This window comes from Poecilia latipinna, unplaced genomic scaffold (assembly GCF_001443285.1).
Source record: "Poecilia latipinna isolate Pla-1442-1.1 unplaced genomic scaffold, P_latipinna-1.0 Scaffold3013, whole genome shotgun sequence".
In the NCBI taxonomy this organism is placed as follows: Eukaryota; Metazoa; Chordata; class Actinopteri; order Cyprinodontiformes; family Poeciliidae; genus Poecilia; species Poecilia latipinna.
The window spans coordinates 24,657-38,816 of record NW_015115629.1 but is presented as its reverse complement, the minus strand read 5'-3'; the positions used below and the strand labels follow the sequence as shown (position 1 = coordinate 38,816).

General features: G+C 41.1%; 1 protein-coding gene across 3 annotated transcripts in view; it reads left to right on the top strand.

Moving 5' to 3' along the window:
* nmbr (neuromedin B receptor) overlaps nucleotides 1-14,160 on the top strand; it is a 37,294-nt gene that overhangs the window by 13,746 nt on the left and 9,388 nt on the right. For all 3 annotated transcript variants that reach the window (XR_001422937.1, XM_015022455.1, XM_015022456.1), the window contains exons 2-3: nucleotides 7,209-7,350; nucleotides 8,352-8,567. Coding sequence is in view for 2 of the 3 variants with exons in the window: in XM_015022455.1 (XP_014877941.1) it covers nucleotides 7,209-7,350; nucleotides 8,352-8,567 (358 nt within the window). In the remaining variant the exon portion in view is untranslated. The remainder of the gene's footprint in view (nucleotides 1-7,208; nucleotides 7,351-8,351; nucleotides 8,568-14,160) is intronic.

The window sequence follows — 14,160 nt, the reverse complement described above, 5'->3', positions numbered from 1 at the left end:
TTCACTCACTTCAAAACAACAGCAGAAATATAAACACAATTATTTTCATAATTATTAACAGTCGATAACCAATAATTCAACACAGATGATGAACATTATGCGACTGAAAGTTTACAAAACTGACAAGAATTTGTGGTTTGGAAATAAAGCTTAGACATTTCAAGTTCAAACCCGATTCTTCAGTCGTCTCCTTTAGGTTTTAAAGAAGGGAAGAAATATCAGCAGCTTATTATTGTCATGTCAGACTAGAAAATATGTCAAGTGGTTCTTTACAGTATGAAGTGGTTTGTCTTTTTTCAGATAGACTTCATCAAGCTGAAAACGATCTGTCAGGTTTCATATTCCAACTAATCTGCTAATCTGTCCTTTGGTAACTGATGGCTGTTCATTCATCTCAGTCACTTTATTCAGTCGTTTCTCGGCTCTGTTACATTTGTACATTTCAAGCAACATGATCTGGTTTACCTCAGGAAGCAGTGAAACTTTCTTTTGTTTCTCAAAGTGAACCTGTAAAATCCTGAAACTCTGTAATATTTACTGTGTAGAAACTCCACTGAGACACTTTGGCATCTTTCATCGTCCGTCCAAGGACTGATTCATTTATCACCAGAGTCTGTGGGACTGCAAGGTTAAACCGCATTACATTCTCCTCATGCCAGAACCACAGCAATTATTCCCAACTGCAAATATGACAGTTTCTGAAAAAGGGCACAAACTTTATACGGTTGGTTGGTTTCACAATGTGCGCAGCTGAACTCCAGCTTCCGGTTAATGAAGGAGGATTTCCAGCTGAAAGGCTGAGAGGAGCCGCAGGTGAAGCTCAGGACCTGCTGAGGTCTCTGAGCGAAGCCAGACCACTCAGCTCTCAGACGCTGCGTCGCAGCTGCTGGAGGAGCTCCAGCTTCCTCTGTGCACTTTTAAACAATTAATCTGATGCATTGAAGAGAACATTAAAAATGTCAGAGTGCATTAAAAAGCTTCAGAACACTGCTTCATGTTGGGGGACATTAAATCCTCCAAAGTGGAAAAAAAACAGGATGTAAAACGTGACAAAGGTTTGTGAATGTTTTTCACCTCTGCTTCATTTGGACACAAAATGTCTGCAGCTTGTAGCGACCTGGTGATCCTTTATGGGGAAAAACACGGAGCTGATTGAAAAACAAAACTGGTCAAAGAAAGACCGATGGAGATTTTTATCATCAACTGATTCAAGAAATTCAGATAAAATTTGATTAAGCAGCTAAGCTGGACGGCCCGACCCGACATCTGAATCAGACGGCAGAACTCCTTCATTAACGTCATCCTGCCTCGAGACTTTAATCGATTCAGGTGAGCTGGAGCAGGGATCCATCTGATCCACCTGATTCTTTTTATCAACTTATTTTATTATCAGTTTTAAAACCTGTTTTTAAAGTGCTACATAAATAAATTTGACATTGACATCTGCTGCAAAAAGTAATTTATTGTACTGGAGAAACTTATTCATGGATTTGTTCATTTGTATTGTGTGTTCAGCCATATTGTTTGCTTGCTAAGTGTTTCTGCACTTAGAGTCTGAACTAACTCAGAGAGGAGAAACTCTGAGCTAAAAATGATCTGGTTCCAGTTTGGGAGGTTTACACCTAGGGAAGCAGTCACAGTTTTATTCTGATCAGTAAAACAGATTCAGATAAACGGCAGAAATAGGCAGAAATAGATCCTCTGGGACTCGAGATCCTCTGGGACTCGAGCACACAGCTGTGGGGTTCTCCGATAAGCCACTGGTTTTTCTTGGACATTAATTTAGAGGTTTAGTTTTTCCTGAAGGAGCTCAGTGTGGAAGACACCAGCTGTCATCTTATTCATGTGTCCAGCTGCTGCTCACCATCTCCATATTTAACATCAACAGCTCCTGGAGGAGCAGCTGACTCTCAGCTCCATTAATGACTCAAACAGCAGGGGGTGCCGGCACTAATTACAGCAGCAGAAACGGACCGGCTCTGGGTCCTGAGTGAGCAGCTTGTGTTCTGATTAGATGTGTGTCGTGGTCAGAGTCTGTGCATGGCGGCAACCTGACGTCGTCCTGCCTGCAGCAGGAAGACGGAGCGCCGCCGCCGCGCATTTCTGTAAACGCAGCAGCAGCAGGAAAACTTCAGCCAAACTTCATTGTTTTCAGCCTTATTCTGGTTTTTGTCTTGGAATAAACAGACCGACAGAAACGTCAAACCTGATTAGTGAGACACACTTTTTCTCTTTCGTTGCTATAGAAACCTGGACAAACATTATCCATCATATTCAGATCGAAAGCCCACTCAGGCTAAAATTAATACAAAACATTTCTGTTTAATTCAACTTAGAGTCACAGAGTTTGAAGCGATGGATTATAATGTGATTTTTGAAAAATATTAATAAATCCATAATTTTTAACTCGTTCAACACAGGAAGTCAAAAATGACCCCATTTTTCAGTTTCTTCTTAGTTTTTCAAAATAAATTAACAATAAGCTACTAATTTATTTGCTCTCGTCTCATATGAACAGATTAATGAATCTGTTCATGTAATTTTTATAACATTATAATTAACTGTTATAAATGTCCAGATGTCTCAAACATCTGGATTAATGGTTCTGCCACATTTCACCAACATCACAGCCAATCAGACGTCTCTGCAGAAAATAGATCAAACATATTTCTGTATAAACAGAAGTGAGTTAATGTTGACTAGTAGCTCATGAAATGTTCATAAACTCTTAGCTTCAAGTTTTAATATGTAAAATAAAAAGAGTGCATTACCAATCTGTTGTTTTGCTAATAAAATGATATAAAAACATTAACAAACAATAAAAATGAGCAACTTGACAGGCTGCCGGTGCAGCCATTACCCTGAAACGCCAACATACATCAAGTTCCTTCAGTGAAATCCTGAATTTACTTGATGGATGAAAATAAACAATAAGACGCCGCAGAGACTCAGAAAATCCTGAGTGGGAGGAGAAGAAGCCCGAAAGAATCGCTCTTCATCAAAGAGACGGCGTCAGAACAAACTCAGACAGGAGCTTTAGCCTCAAACAAACTGTCGTCGTTCGAGAACTAGAGGAGGTCATGTCTAAGAAATCCTTGAAATGTGAGGGTTGAAACATTCGTGTTGAACAGCTGAGATGTAACAGTTTAAAGGAAGCATTAATGCCAGGTTGGAAAGACAAGAGCTGGAATATAGTGGAAGTGAATTAGAGGTCACACTGCAAAAAAACTGCCAATCAGTTAGGAAAGGGAAGATGGCAGGATATTTATTAAGGAGGCTGGAGGATGCAAACACACAGAAAACATCGAACTGAGCCGCAAACGCCTGAATGATGCAAACTCCAAAACACACAAACAAAAACTAACAGAAAACACAAAATACTGCAATCACAGAAAACAGAAACAAAAGGGAAATTCAGTAAATAATGAAAACAGCAGCAAGAATGAAATGTTGGAACCTCGCTCCACAAACAGAAGTCCTCCAGACCACCAGAGGGAGTCGACCTCCAGACACTCAGCAAAGAAGTGATGTTCAGAAGAAAGTTAGAGGAAGAAAGTAAAAGTGTCTTATGCTGCATGTCTATTTCAAACATGCAGTATTTTACAATAACACAGCAGCGTATTTACTCAGGTGATATTACCTACTCCAGACTCCCCCTGGTGGTCTGGAGGACTTTGTTTTGCAGAGCAAGTTTCCAGTATTTCATCTTTTTTTCCCCTTTGCCTCTATTTCCTGTGGTTGCAGCACTTTTAGATTTCAGCCTTTTTATGTTTTTTGTGTTTTGAAGCTCGGATCATTTCTGTGTTTGCAGTGCGTTTTGCTGTTGGCCCTTTCTGGCCACCATAATTTATGCTTTGATCTATAAGTCATACATGGAGATAAAAAATAAAATAAAATGAGCATAAGAGCAGGACCATGAAGCTCCAAAGATTATGAAACTTTCTACTTAGATTCTGTTTATGTTTCTGACTTTCTTAGCCAGTTTTAGGGTTATTACAGGTTAAAGTTATACTTTTCTACACATTTATATTCTCTTTCTTCCATTTCAGAGACAAAAATATCTTTATCTGCACTTGTATGAAACACGCAGCAGGAACTTCATGTTTTTACATTCTAAACTGATGTGAACATTTAAGGTTTTAAATCTTCAGTTTGGTTTTCCTGTTTAAATTCAGTCTAACTCATGGAGCGTTTAGCTGCAGTGCATTAACAGATGGCTCATAGTCACAGGTCTGAATTAATCCTGCTCCGTGTGACTGTGCTGCTAAATCACGGATCTGCTTCGCCCCTCAGGAATTTAAAATGCACAAGGAATGATTCAAATGACAAAGTGCTCCGGATTCCTCTTTGTCTTTTTGCAGCCTCAGCCAATTGCTGGTTGTTTTTCATCGTTTACGTCACCAGGAGAAAGACTACACATTTATTTGATGTTTGCATTTGGAGCCGAAAACAAACAGAGATTCTTTAATGATTGATTTGAGCTTTTCATTAGTTAGAACAGAAACAGAGGCAGGATTTTATATTCTGTTTCTTTCCTCCGGAAAACAGCTGAAACTTCTGAGGCGGAAGCAGAATAATAGCTGTTGTGATGGGGCGTTGTCGAGTCCCTCAGCAGCCCTGACAGAAAACAAAGAAGCAACACCAGCCTGCTTGTTTTACTCATCACGGCTGCAGGTACAAGCTGATCGGTGCGGCAGACTGCAGCCGTGCATCATGGGAGCTGACCCCAACAGTAGCCTGTAGCCTGCAGAGCTGCTGCAAGAAGCTTTTCATGGAAATGTTCATGTAGCGGATTCTGAGTTTCATGGAGATATATGAACATGGGAGAACTTTTATGAACTGCTGGCTAAGGGGAAAGTTTTCATGCTTCTGCTCCTTTAAAATGTCAACTCTCTGGGGATTTATGCTATATTGAATATTTTCTGCATCTTTCAATTTTTTATTTTTTATCAGCTGGATCTCAACCAGCCAACCTCACCTAATTTCCACTCTGCTGTGGAAACACGAGTTGTAGATTTAGCAGAAAATGATTTTCTATCCGTCTGTATGTGACGGACCGGCGACAGGTCTGGGGTGAACTCTGCCTCTCGCCCAATTACTGATGGAGATACGAAGCAAAAAGCCCACAACTGTCACTGAGGTAACTTGAACCTGACAAAAATAGCAATAAATAAGAATGTACTGAAATTAACCAATGAAAAGCAGACGCTACTTCTGAGATCCAGCCTTCACACACTGGCTGGATGGTAAGGTGAGGTCAGTTCTGGCTCCAGGAAGCTTCAGGAAGATAAAGTAATAGAGAATCTAAGTGGATTTCCAGTTAGAGGTGGACCTGCAGGGGGATCATCAGCGGCTTGGCTAAACGTACGCTGAGGCCTGGAGAAACCGGCATCTTGGGGTTTGATCCTATCGACGTTTGTGTAAAGGCTATGAGGCTAAAATGGCCGATGCATCAACCTGGTTCTGCTTGGTACCACATTATTTGGCTGCTTTGTGCTGAACAATCAGGCTTTCTAATGCAGTCACATCTACTCTCCCCTCTGTCATAACCCAGGAACCAGAGGAAGTCCTTCATTCAACAGGAAGATCTGCCTGAAGCCTCTCAGTGTTACTCGTTTTCTTGTCTCTTTAACTTGTGGATGTTCATCCTGAAGAGCAAATCTGCTTGTTTTTCTAGTCTACTGGTAAAGAATGACTCTAATAGAGGTCAGGGAAAGTACATGATGAGCATTATTAATTAATATAGTCTTTAATTAATGAATGCAATCAGATAAGGTCTTTTCAATGTTTAAGGGTCAGTTGATATTATTCTCATTAGTCTGCTGGTCTGAAGACGCACATCAGCTGAAGTTATGGCCACCATCGGTCAGTGGACTGGAAACACTGGAAGATTTATGGCCAAATTAAAACGCTGATGTTGACAAATGTGCTTGGATTAAAAAGGCCAAATTATTTTGTATGCTCCTGCCTCATGACCTCATTAGACATTACTTTCTACCCTACATGATAGACATGCTTGTTTTCTGTGGGGACAGGACTGAATGCAGGCAGCGGGCATCAGTTTTTACAAAACAACTTTACTTAATTATAGCAATAAAAGAGCTGAAAAGCTGCCATCCTCTAAGATAAATAACATTTGGTGATGTTTCACCGTCAGAGGCTCCAGGCGGTTTTACCCTGCCTGGTTCAGGGGCTGCAGCAGAGAGGAGAGTAGGTGTGACTCTGAGGGTCAAAGGACTTTAGCATGACATGCTAAAGTCGTGACACGGATCCAGGATGCCTGTTAGCGGGGTCATAAGGTCAAAGACAACCTGGGCAACAGTCAGAGGCAACATCATCACACAGCAACGGGGGACAGTGTGTCCCAATGAGATTTTATCAAACTTTGATCAAATTTATGGTTTTATGATGTGCAGGTGTTTGAACCTTTAGTTTCAAGTTTCTTGTTCATCTCGTTAGATCTTCTTGTTTTCTGTAATCAGACAGTTTTTTCTTGGCAGCTGATGACACATGAACAGGGAGAGCCTGTCGACTTAATGTAAGCAAAATGTTTCATTTGAATTTGATGCCATCTGCTTGACAGCACAGTTCAATGTGTAAATCCTCTGCTGGTGCTCAGTGAACTCAGTTTATGCAAAACCAACTCTGGGTCGGCCCAGTAGGAAAGATTCTGCATCAAATATTTCTATTCATTTAACAGCCACAAAAAGTCTAATTCTGCAGTCAGACTGTCAAATATCTGCTGGGATGAAGGAGGAACAGAGTTTGAGACCTGGTTGAAGTCGAGCCACAACTCTCAGTTTCCTGTCACAATACTGCAGACATCGATTTCATGTGAAGACGTCTCGTTTCTTTTTGCAATTCCACTCGATTCTCATCTCACTTCAGCGGGAGATCTGTCCCGTTGAGCTCGATTTCTCAGGCTGCATTTCATCCTGGCCAGTCAGCGATTGTCTGCTGTTTTTGAATCATAAAGCCATTCAGTCCATGTTGGCCTTGCTTCCAAATGCTGAGTGATAAATTACAAGCAGGAGGAAGTTTAAGACATTTCCTACTCCTGCTCCTCATGGGGTTTGGCTAAAGTCCAATTCTTTGCAGTGAGAGTCCAAGTAATTATTTCTCCATAGTGTTTGGTTTTATCAGGCCACACTCTGAAGCTTCTTCTCTTTCAAGCTGACTCTCCTGCCATCTTTCTGTCTGCCCTTCAGGTACAAGGCCATTGTGAACCCGATGGACATCCAGACATCCAGCGCCGTCTTCTGGACTTGTCTGAAAGCCGTGTCCATCTGGCTGCTGTCCGTCCTGCTGGCCGTCCCTGAAGCCATTTTCTCACAAGTGATTTCCATGCAGGTACAACAAAAACTGCATTTATCCTTTCAGCTTTCCTTCCTAAAACGTAGCTTTTCCAAGATGTTTTGGGTGTTTCTGGTTCTTATTCCAGCACAATGAAAACCAAAGGAGTCATTGACAAAATTCCAGGAAATTTTGGCCCATTTGGGTTTGTTACCTCAGTGATCCAACCTGAGAAATTCAACAGACATGGAAGAGACAGAAGATCCCTGTAGAATAAACAGAACTGGGTATTTAACTGCTTTGATTTAGGACTTGAGATGGCAGTCATGGTTTTATAGATACTTTACACCCAAAAATGCTTCTGTGACTTTCTTTCACATTACATTGTGCAGATCTGAATGGTCCAAGTTTCTGATGAGGTACAATCCCACCTGCCTCTGCCTGTTGAAGTTTAAATGATATTTCTGCTCTAAAGTGCAGCTTTCATTTGTTTCACCGTTTTTATTTTCTGAATTTCAAATGCTCCATGCTGTGAATCCAAAGCGCTCTGGTCTCATCTGAGCTGCATGTAGAAGCATGGAGCTCCTCAAAGCCAGAAGAATGGAACAATCCAAGAATAATACGGACAAACAGCACAGTCTGTTTCAAAGGCCACCTTTACTAAAACACAAATGTTTTGTATGATTTTCTTTATGTGGAGAAGAAGCTGCCCTCCTGACTGCGCCCATAACGGCCCCCGCCCCCTCACAGCGCTTTTACAGGCATCCAGGGGACATTAATGTGAGGAACATCAAACCCAGAGCTGGAAATATTTAGGAGGATGATGGAGACACCAGCAGACATTGTTTCATGAGTCATTGCTTTGATTTGCCCATAATATCAAAATGTTTTGATGTCTTTAAACTGCTTGCAATTGTCTCAGTGGGGTTTCTCATCAAACACTCGTTTTCTTCTCTCCTTTATAGTCTATTAATAAGTGACATCTGTCTCTGGTTCCCTCCAGGTTTATGATGGTCTCAGTCTTCATCACGTTCTCCTCGTGTTTCTCGCCTCCTCAGGGTCACAGGGACAACATGAACGTCACCTTCGTGAACTGCGTGCCCTACCCGCTGTCCAATCAGATGCATCCCAAAATCCACTCTGTGATGATCTTCCTGGTTTACTTCCTGATCCCTCTGACCATCATCTCAGTGTATTACTACCACATTGCCCGCACGCTGATCAAGAGTGCCTACAACATGCCGGGGGAAGTCAGTGAACACACCAAGAGACAGGTACGCTTCTGCAGCTTTCAGAATGAGACGGTTCACTAATCCACTTAGCGGTAATGTGCAAGTTACGTTTCCTTTTTATGAGGTGATATTAAACCAAACCCTGAGTTACCTGGTTTGGCTGAAGGTCATATTAGTGACACCCAAAAAGCTTAAGGAACTCCTACAAGTCAGGCAGAGCCCTGGAAACTCCTGCAAGGTCCCAATCTGCTGGGGAGGGAAACAGAGGCCAGAGCAACATGGACGCCGTTATCCTCAGGGCTGGGATTGTTGCCTCAGTATGAACATGAGACGACAGATATGAGTCATTGTGATGGCAGACCGGTCTTTGTTAAAGAGTTAGGGTTAACCAACGTGAGTCAGTTTGGTTTAAGCTGGAAGTTTCTGCAAACTTGACATCAGAACATGGAGTATAAGCAACTTGTGTGAGGTCAGAGGTGAACTTTGAGCCTGATGGAGAACTTCAGCTCTCTGATCTCACTCTACTGCAGGACTTGGTACCGGCCGACACCGTCAAAGGTACCAAAAGCTTCTGCAATGACCCTGGTGGTCCAAACTGGTCAACAGGAAGACGAACAAATCAACCTGAACATCTCAGCCGGATGTCCTCCATCACACGCTGCATTGATACAGTAATTTATGCAAAAGTAATTTATGCAGCACCTGAACATCCATTTAATTTGGCCAACATTTTTATATTGCAAATAATTTTTTATTAGTCTGTTTCAATATTTAAATTGTCTGAATCAAGAATCAATACCAATGGAAATAAAAACTTAATATTTCCCAGTTTGTGGAATAAATCTGTGGTTTCTTGGCTGGGAGAAGTCGTCCATGTTCAGGATCCAACATCATCTCTGGTTTACACACTAAGGGCATGAATTATTTATGGCAACCTGACTGAGTGCTTTCAAGGTGCAAAAAGACCTTCAAGTGAAGTTTGTACAAATAACTGAGGTCAACCAGAAACGGTTCGGCCTCCTCGTGTCATCTTTGTCACTCGCAGTGACAGACGGCGCTCGCTCCTTTAATGTTCCTCATATCTGGTTAGTGTAGGTGCAAAGACCTGAATGTAGCACAACCTAATATCTGAAATGATTCATTTACTTAACTTGAAATAACTTAAAATAAACGATCTGTCGACATACAGGAACATTTGATCAAACTGCAAAGTTTTCCGTCTAACGGGGGAAGACTCGGTCATCAGCGTTTTTCACCCAGAGCTCCCTCAAAGGGCCGTAGTAAACATTGGGTCTGCAGGGGAGGCTTTAGGGAGGCAGCGTGTCAGTCAGACTGAGTAATCACTTTTCACAAGCTTGATCTTCACAGCTGGAGGACAGGAGGAGGAGCTGAGTTATTAACAGGCCCACGGCTGCAGAACACATCGGGTATCATAAATCAGAGGCGGCCGGAGTCACTGCAACGCCTCCAGAGGAAAATATGACAAGAATCAATGTTCATGGCAAATCTGACAGAGTCTCTGCTTTAATGGCAGGAATTCAACTGGAAGCTCAGAGAAAACAGACGGCGGCTCAGAAATGCTTTGTTATGATGTTTAAAAGACTCCAGTGGGAAGAGGCTGCAGGACAGAACCAGAACCAGAACCAGAACCCATTTGAATCATGTCATTTCCAGCCTGACTGGGAAACGTCTCAAAGTCCCAACAGATGAGCTGGAGGGGGAACCTGGGAAAAGCTCTGCTGGGCCGTTTCAGCTGTTTTTACCCAAAAGCTGATCCATGAAGAGAAACAGCAGAGTCAGCGATAAACGATGATTAGATGAACACGTTGATGTCGACAGACGTTTCTTCTTCAGCTTCAGGAATAAAAAATAACTTGATTTAGTTAAATAGCAGGACTCAGTCAAAACCAGATGTTCAGGTAGCAAGCTAAATATTTAGCTTATAAAGTTAATATTTAAGTATTTAGTTTGCAGATATTTTCAGGTAATTCACAAACTCACTTGATGATAAGAGGAAATGGACTACCAAATTAAAAGCTGGGTTTTGAGAACCTCTTTATGAACTGGTGAGACTGAACCACTTCATGTCACCTGAAACGTAGAACGACACATGTATGTCTTCATAAAGTAAACATGAAGAGGCCGGAGATATTTATGGTTATTATTATTTTACATCCTGCGTCTTCCACCCAGCAGGCGGGTGAATTTCTCAGTTCCGGTCGGACAGCAGATCCAGTCTGACTTTTCTGCAGGATGTGGGAGTAAATCAGCTTCCATCAGCTGCGATGATGGTGATGATGATGATGTAATATTGCAGGGGAAGATGCAAAGCGACACGGCAGGTTGAGCTGCTGCCTTGCAGCCCAGAGGAGGGATGAAAAACTTGTATCGATTTTCAGCCCCATCGAACAGCGAACCATGTAGAACAGAAGAGATGATGTTGGACTTTAGGAGAATCTAAAATCTCTAATGCTGACAAAACGTGAAGAGAAAAACTGAAAACTAAATGTGTCTTTACAGCAAGAAGCACCAGAATTAGTTGTAAAGATTTATTGCGTTGCTTGGAGGCTCTGTCATCTTAATGAGTTCATCAGATGGACTGCTGACCTGTCCAGGGTTTAAACCTGCAGAGACGTTACTGAGGCAGATAAGATAATCTCAGAATACAGCTGGGATTTTTTCACTTGGATCAGATAAGATAGGACAGAAAGGTGCAAGCCCAATGAAAGTTATTCTGTGTGAAATCTTCTTTAGACATCTTTTATATCAGTGGCTTTAAATTTTGCAGCAGATTTTGAGCAAAGGCACATTTGGGGGTAAGAAGGTCAAAGGTTTGAATCCCAGTTTGGGTCTTTCTGCATGTTCTCCTGTGCAGACTTGGGTTCTCTCATGTCACTGAGGTCAGTCAGATGCTCCATGTTGTATTTGTATATTTGTAGCTTTTTGAACATTTTCAATCTTCTCCGCTGGCCTGATCTCTGTTAGACTCACACCTGTGTGTTCTGCTGCTTGGCCTCATCTGTTTACATCCTTGTAGGATCAATTCATTAAGTTCAATACAGACATTTTAAGTAGGGCATTAAAAATTAATTGATTCACAGATGACAAACAAAGTGACGGACCATAAAGCTGCTTGGTCCTCTTGGTTGATTGGTTGAGTTTTGCTTCCATAAAATGATCTGACGGGACGCAGGAAAAGATATTATAGTCATAATCTTATGGCAAAGTAGTAAAACAACTGAACTTTGGACTTTAAATTAAAAATGTGACTTTTTAAAAAATGAAACAGTGACATCTGCTTGTTGTTTGTCATTTTGGATGAATGACAAAGTCATTTTTCTTGGGTTCAAAAAATAACAATCTGATGGGACTTTTAGCCGCTAAAAGGAGTTAGCCTGTCAGCCAAGCTATGCTAATTTAAATTAGCATCTCAGTAATAAACATGCTGCAGCAGCACAGACATCGCTAACGCTAGCATCCACAGTTTAAGAAGCTCCATGAATGATCAGGACAACAACACTTTGCACCATCTGATGGATGGAGAACCTGAAAACAATCCATATATTTTTGTTTAGCTCCTGGGTTTATTGGTTGGTCTTTGAATTGAAAATGTTGCTTATTTTGTTGATGTATAGTTTTCGATCAAAATGTAATTGTTTGCAATTAGTTACATAACTTTCAGTTAACAAGATTATAATTTTCATTGAGTTATCACCAATTTAAACACACTGAGGTTTTAGAGTTTAGTTGTTCCTGTGGAAATGTGTGTGTGTGTGTGTGTGTGTGATTCGTTGCATTTCTGATCTTTGGGGACATAATGAGCTCTGCTCTCAGATGAAGCAGCAGCCTTGTTGGGTACTGAAGCAGCCGTATGCGGCCAACGCAGCAATCGCCTGGTGACCCTGTGAGATGTGCAGATTTGAGACGAGCTTTTCCCATTTAGGAAAGCTCTGATGGAATCGCTGCCCCATGAGAAGCTGCAGACGGGTTTAACAGTAATGAGATGAATTACATGACAAACACAATGTGCTCCGACACGGCGACTCAGAGGGAGGAGGAAATGGAGGACAGTGATTTAACGCAGCAGATTGAATCTGCCTGCTGTCACCAGGATTATTAACTTCACAGTAAAAGTCACTGATTTGGGTGACATGGACAACTGTCAATATGAGTGGGACTAAAATGCTTTTTAAAAATTCTTCAGTTCAGTTTCTTTCTTAGATGTTAGAAGTAAGAAACGTGCGACACGAATGAACTTGATGAATTGATTCTCACCTCTTTCTGCACCACAGTTTGATTTCCTGACACTTTATTTTGGGCCACGACTCTTAACATAGATAATTAAAAAACAAAATTACCCAAAACCTCTTGTCTCAAAACCAGATTGCTAATCCCAAATTAGCTGCCTTACAGTCCTTGATGGTTTACAAATAACTACATTTACTACAAATATATGGTGACACATGAGGAATCACTTTACAATCTAATAGCAAATCACAAAATTCAACACAGATGGGAGAATCACATTGTACTGACTGTGACTGGGCTGACCGCTGGAGTCTGCAGCGCCACCATTTGGCTAAAAGAGGAGAAACACTTTGAGCTGTGTGAGTGAAAGCAAAACAACATTCCTAAAAAAAACCATGCAGCTGTTTTACGAGTAGGAAGGTCAACGACCTGGTGAGGCCATCNAACAGCCATGATCTGAAACCTCTGAACAACCCAACAGTTAGCATATAGAGAAGGTGTTGAAATGGTCCAGTCAAAGTCCAGATCTCAACCTGTCTGAAATGAGTTATTTCTGCTAAGCAAACTTCTGCATATTTCAAATAAGTTAAAATATGTAAAACTTTTAAGATAACAGAAAATCTCGTTCCAGTTTACAACAGTTTTGCAAATGTAACAGAAAATACAGAATATTGATAACAAGGACATAAAAATATCCAGTTAATGTGGTTTGTTTTATGGTGTGTGAGACTCTAATCCTCCCCTCAGGTAATAAACAACATTTAATGGATAAAGCCTTCCACGTTTTAACGCTCATATTAAAGTGAAAAATCGAAATAAAAACTGCTGTGATTGAATTTCTGCTGTGTGGAGAGCCACGCTGCCTGGCAGCACATCTCCACCCCTCAGGTGTCCTTCAGGACAGAAACACTGACGGCACAGAGAATGACATCAGCACCGTCTCAGTGAGTCGCCTCAATCCTCTGTCTGATGAAAAGACTTCAGACAACTTCGCCTTCATCACCGACGCCTTCAAGCTGCAGCAGACAGCTTACGACTGAATATTTATTCAGTATTGATTGTCAGCAATATTCGTAATTAGTTACTAACTGCTGATTACAGTTTCAAAAGTAATTAGTTACTTTAATAATTATTTACAGCTTTAAGGCAGTTATCCACACTGACCTGATGGACGTAAACTTGCAAAATTAATCTCTAAAAATAAGAATATTTCTCGCTAAGATATCTGGCATTGAACAAATAGAAATGATTTTGCTAATTCTAACCGACTTAAAACAACAGAAGTATTAACTTCATAAGGGCAGAAAATAATCTGTGTTTTTATATTCTGGTTTCAGCGTCTTGTTGGCTTGAAATGTGTAAATAATTACATGTTAGAATAAACATG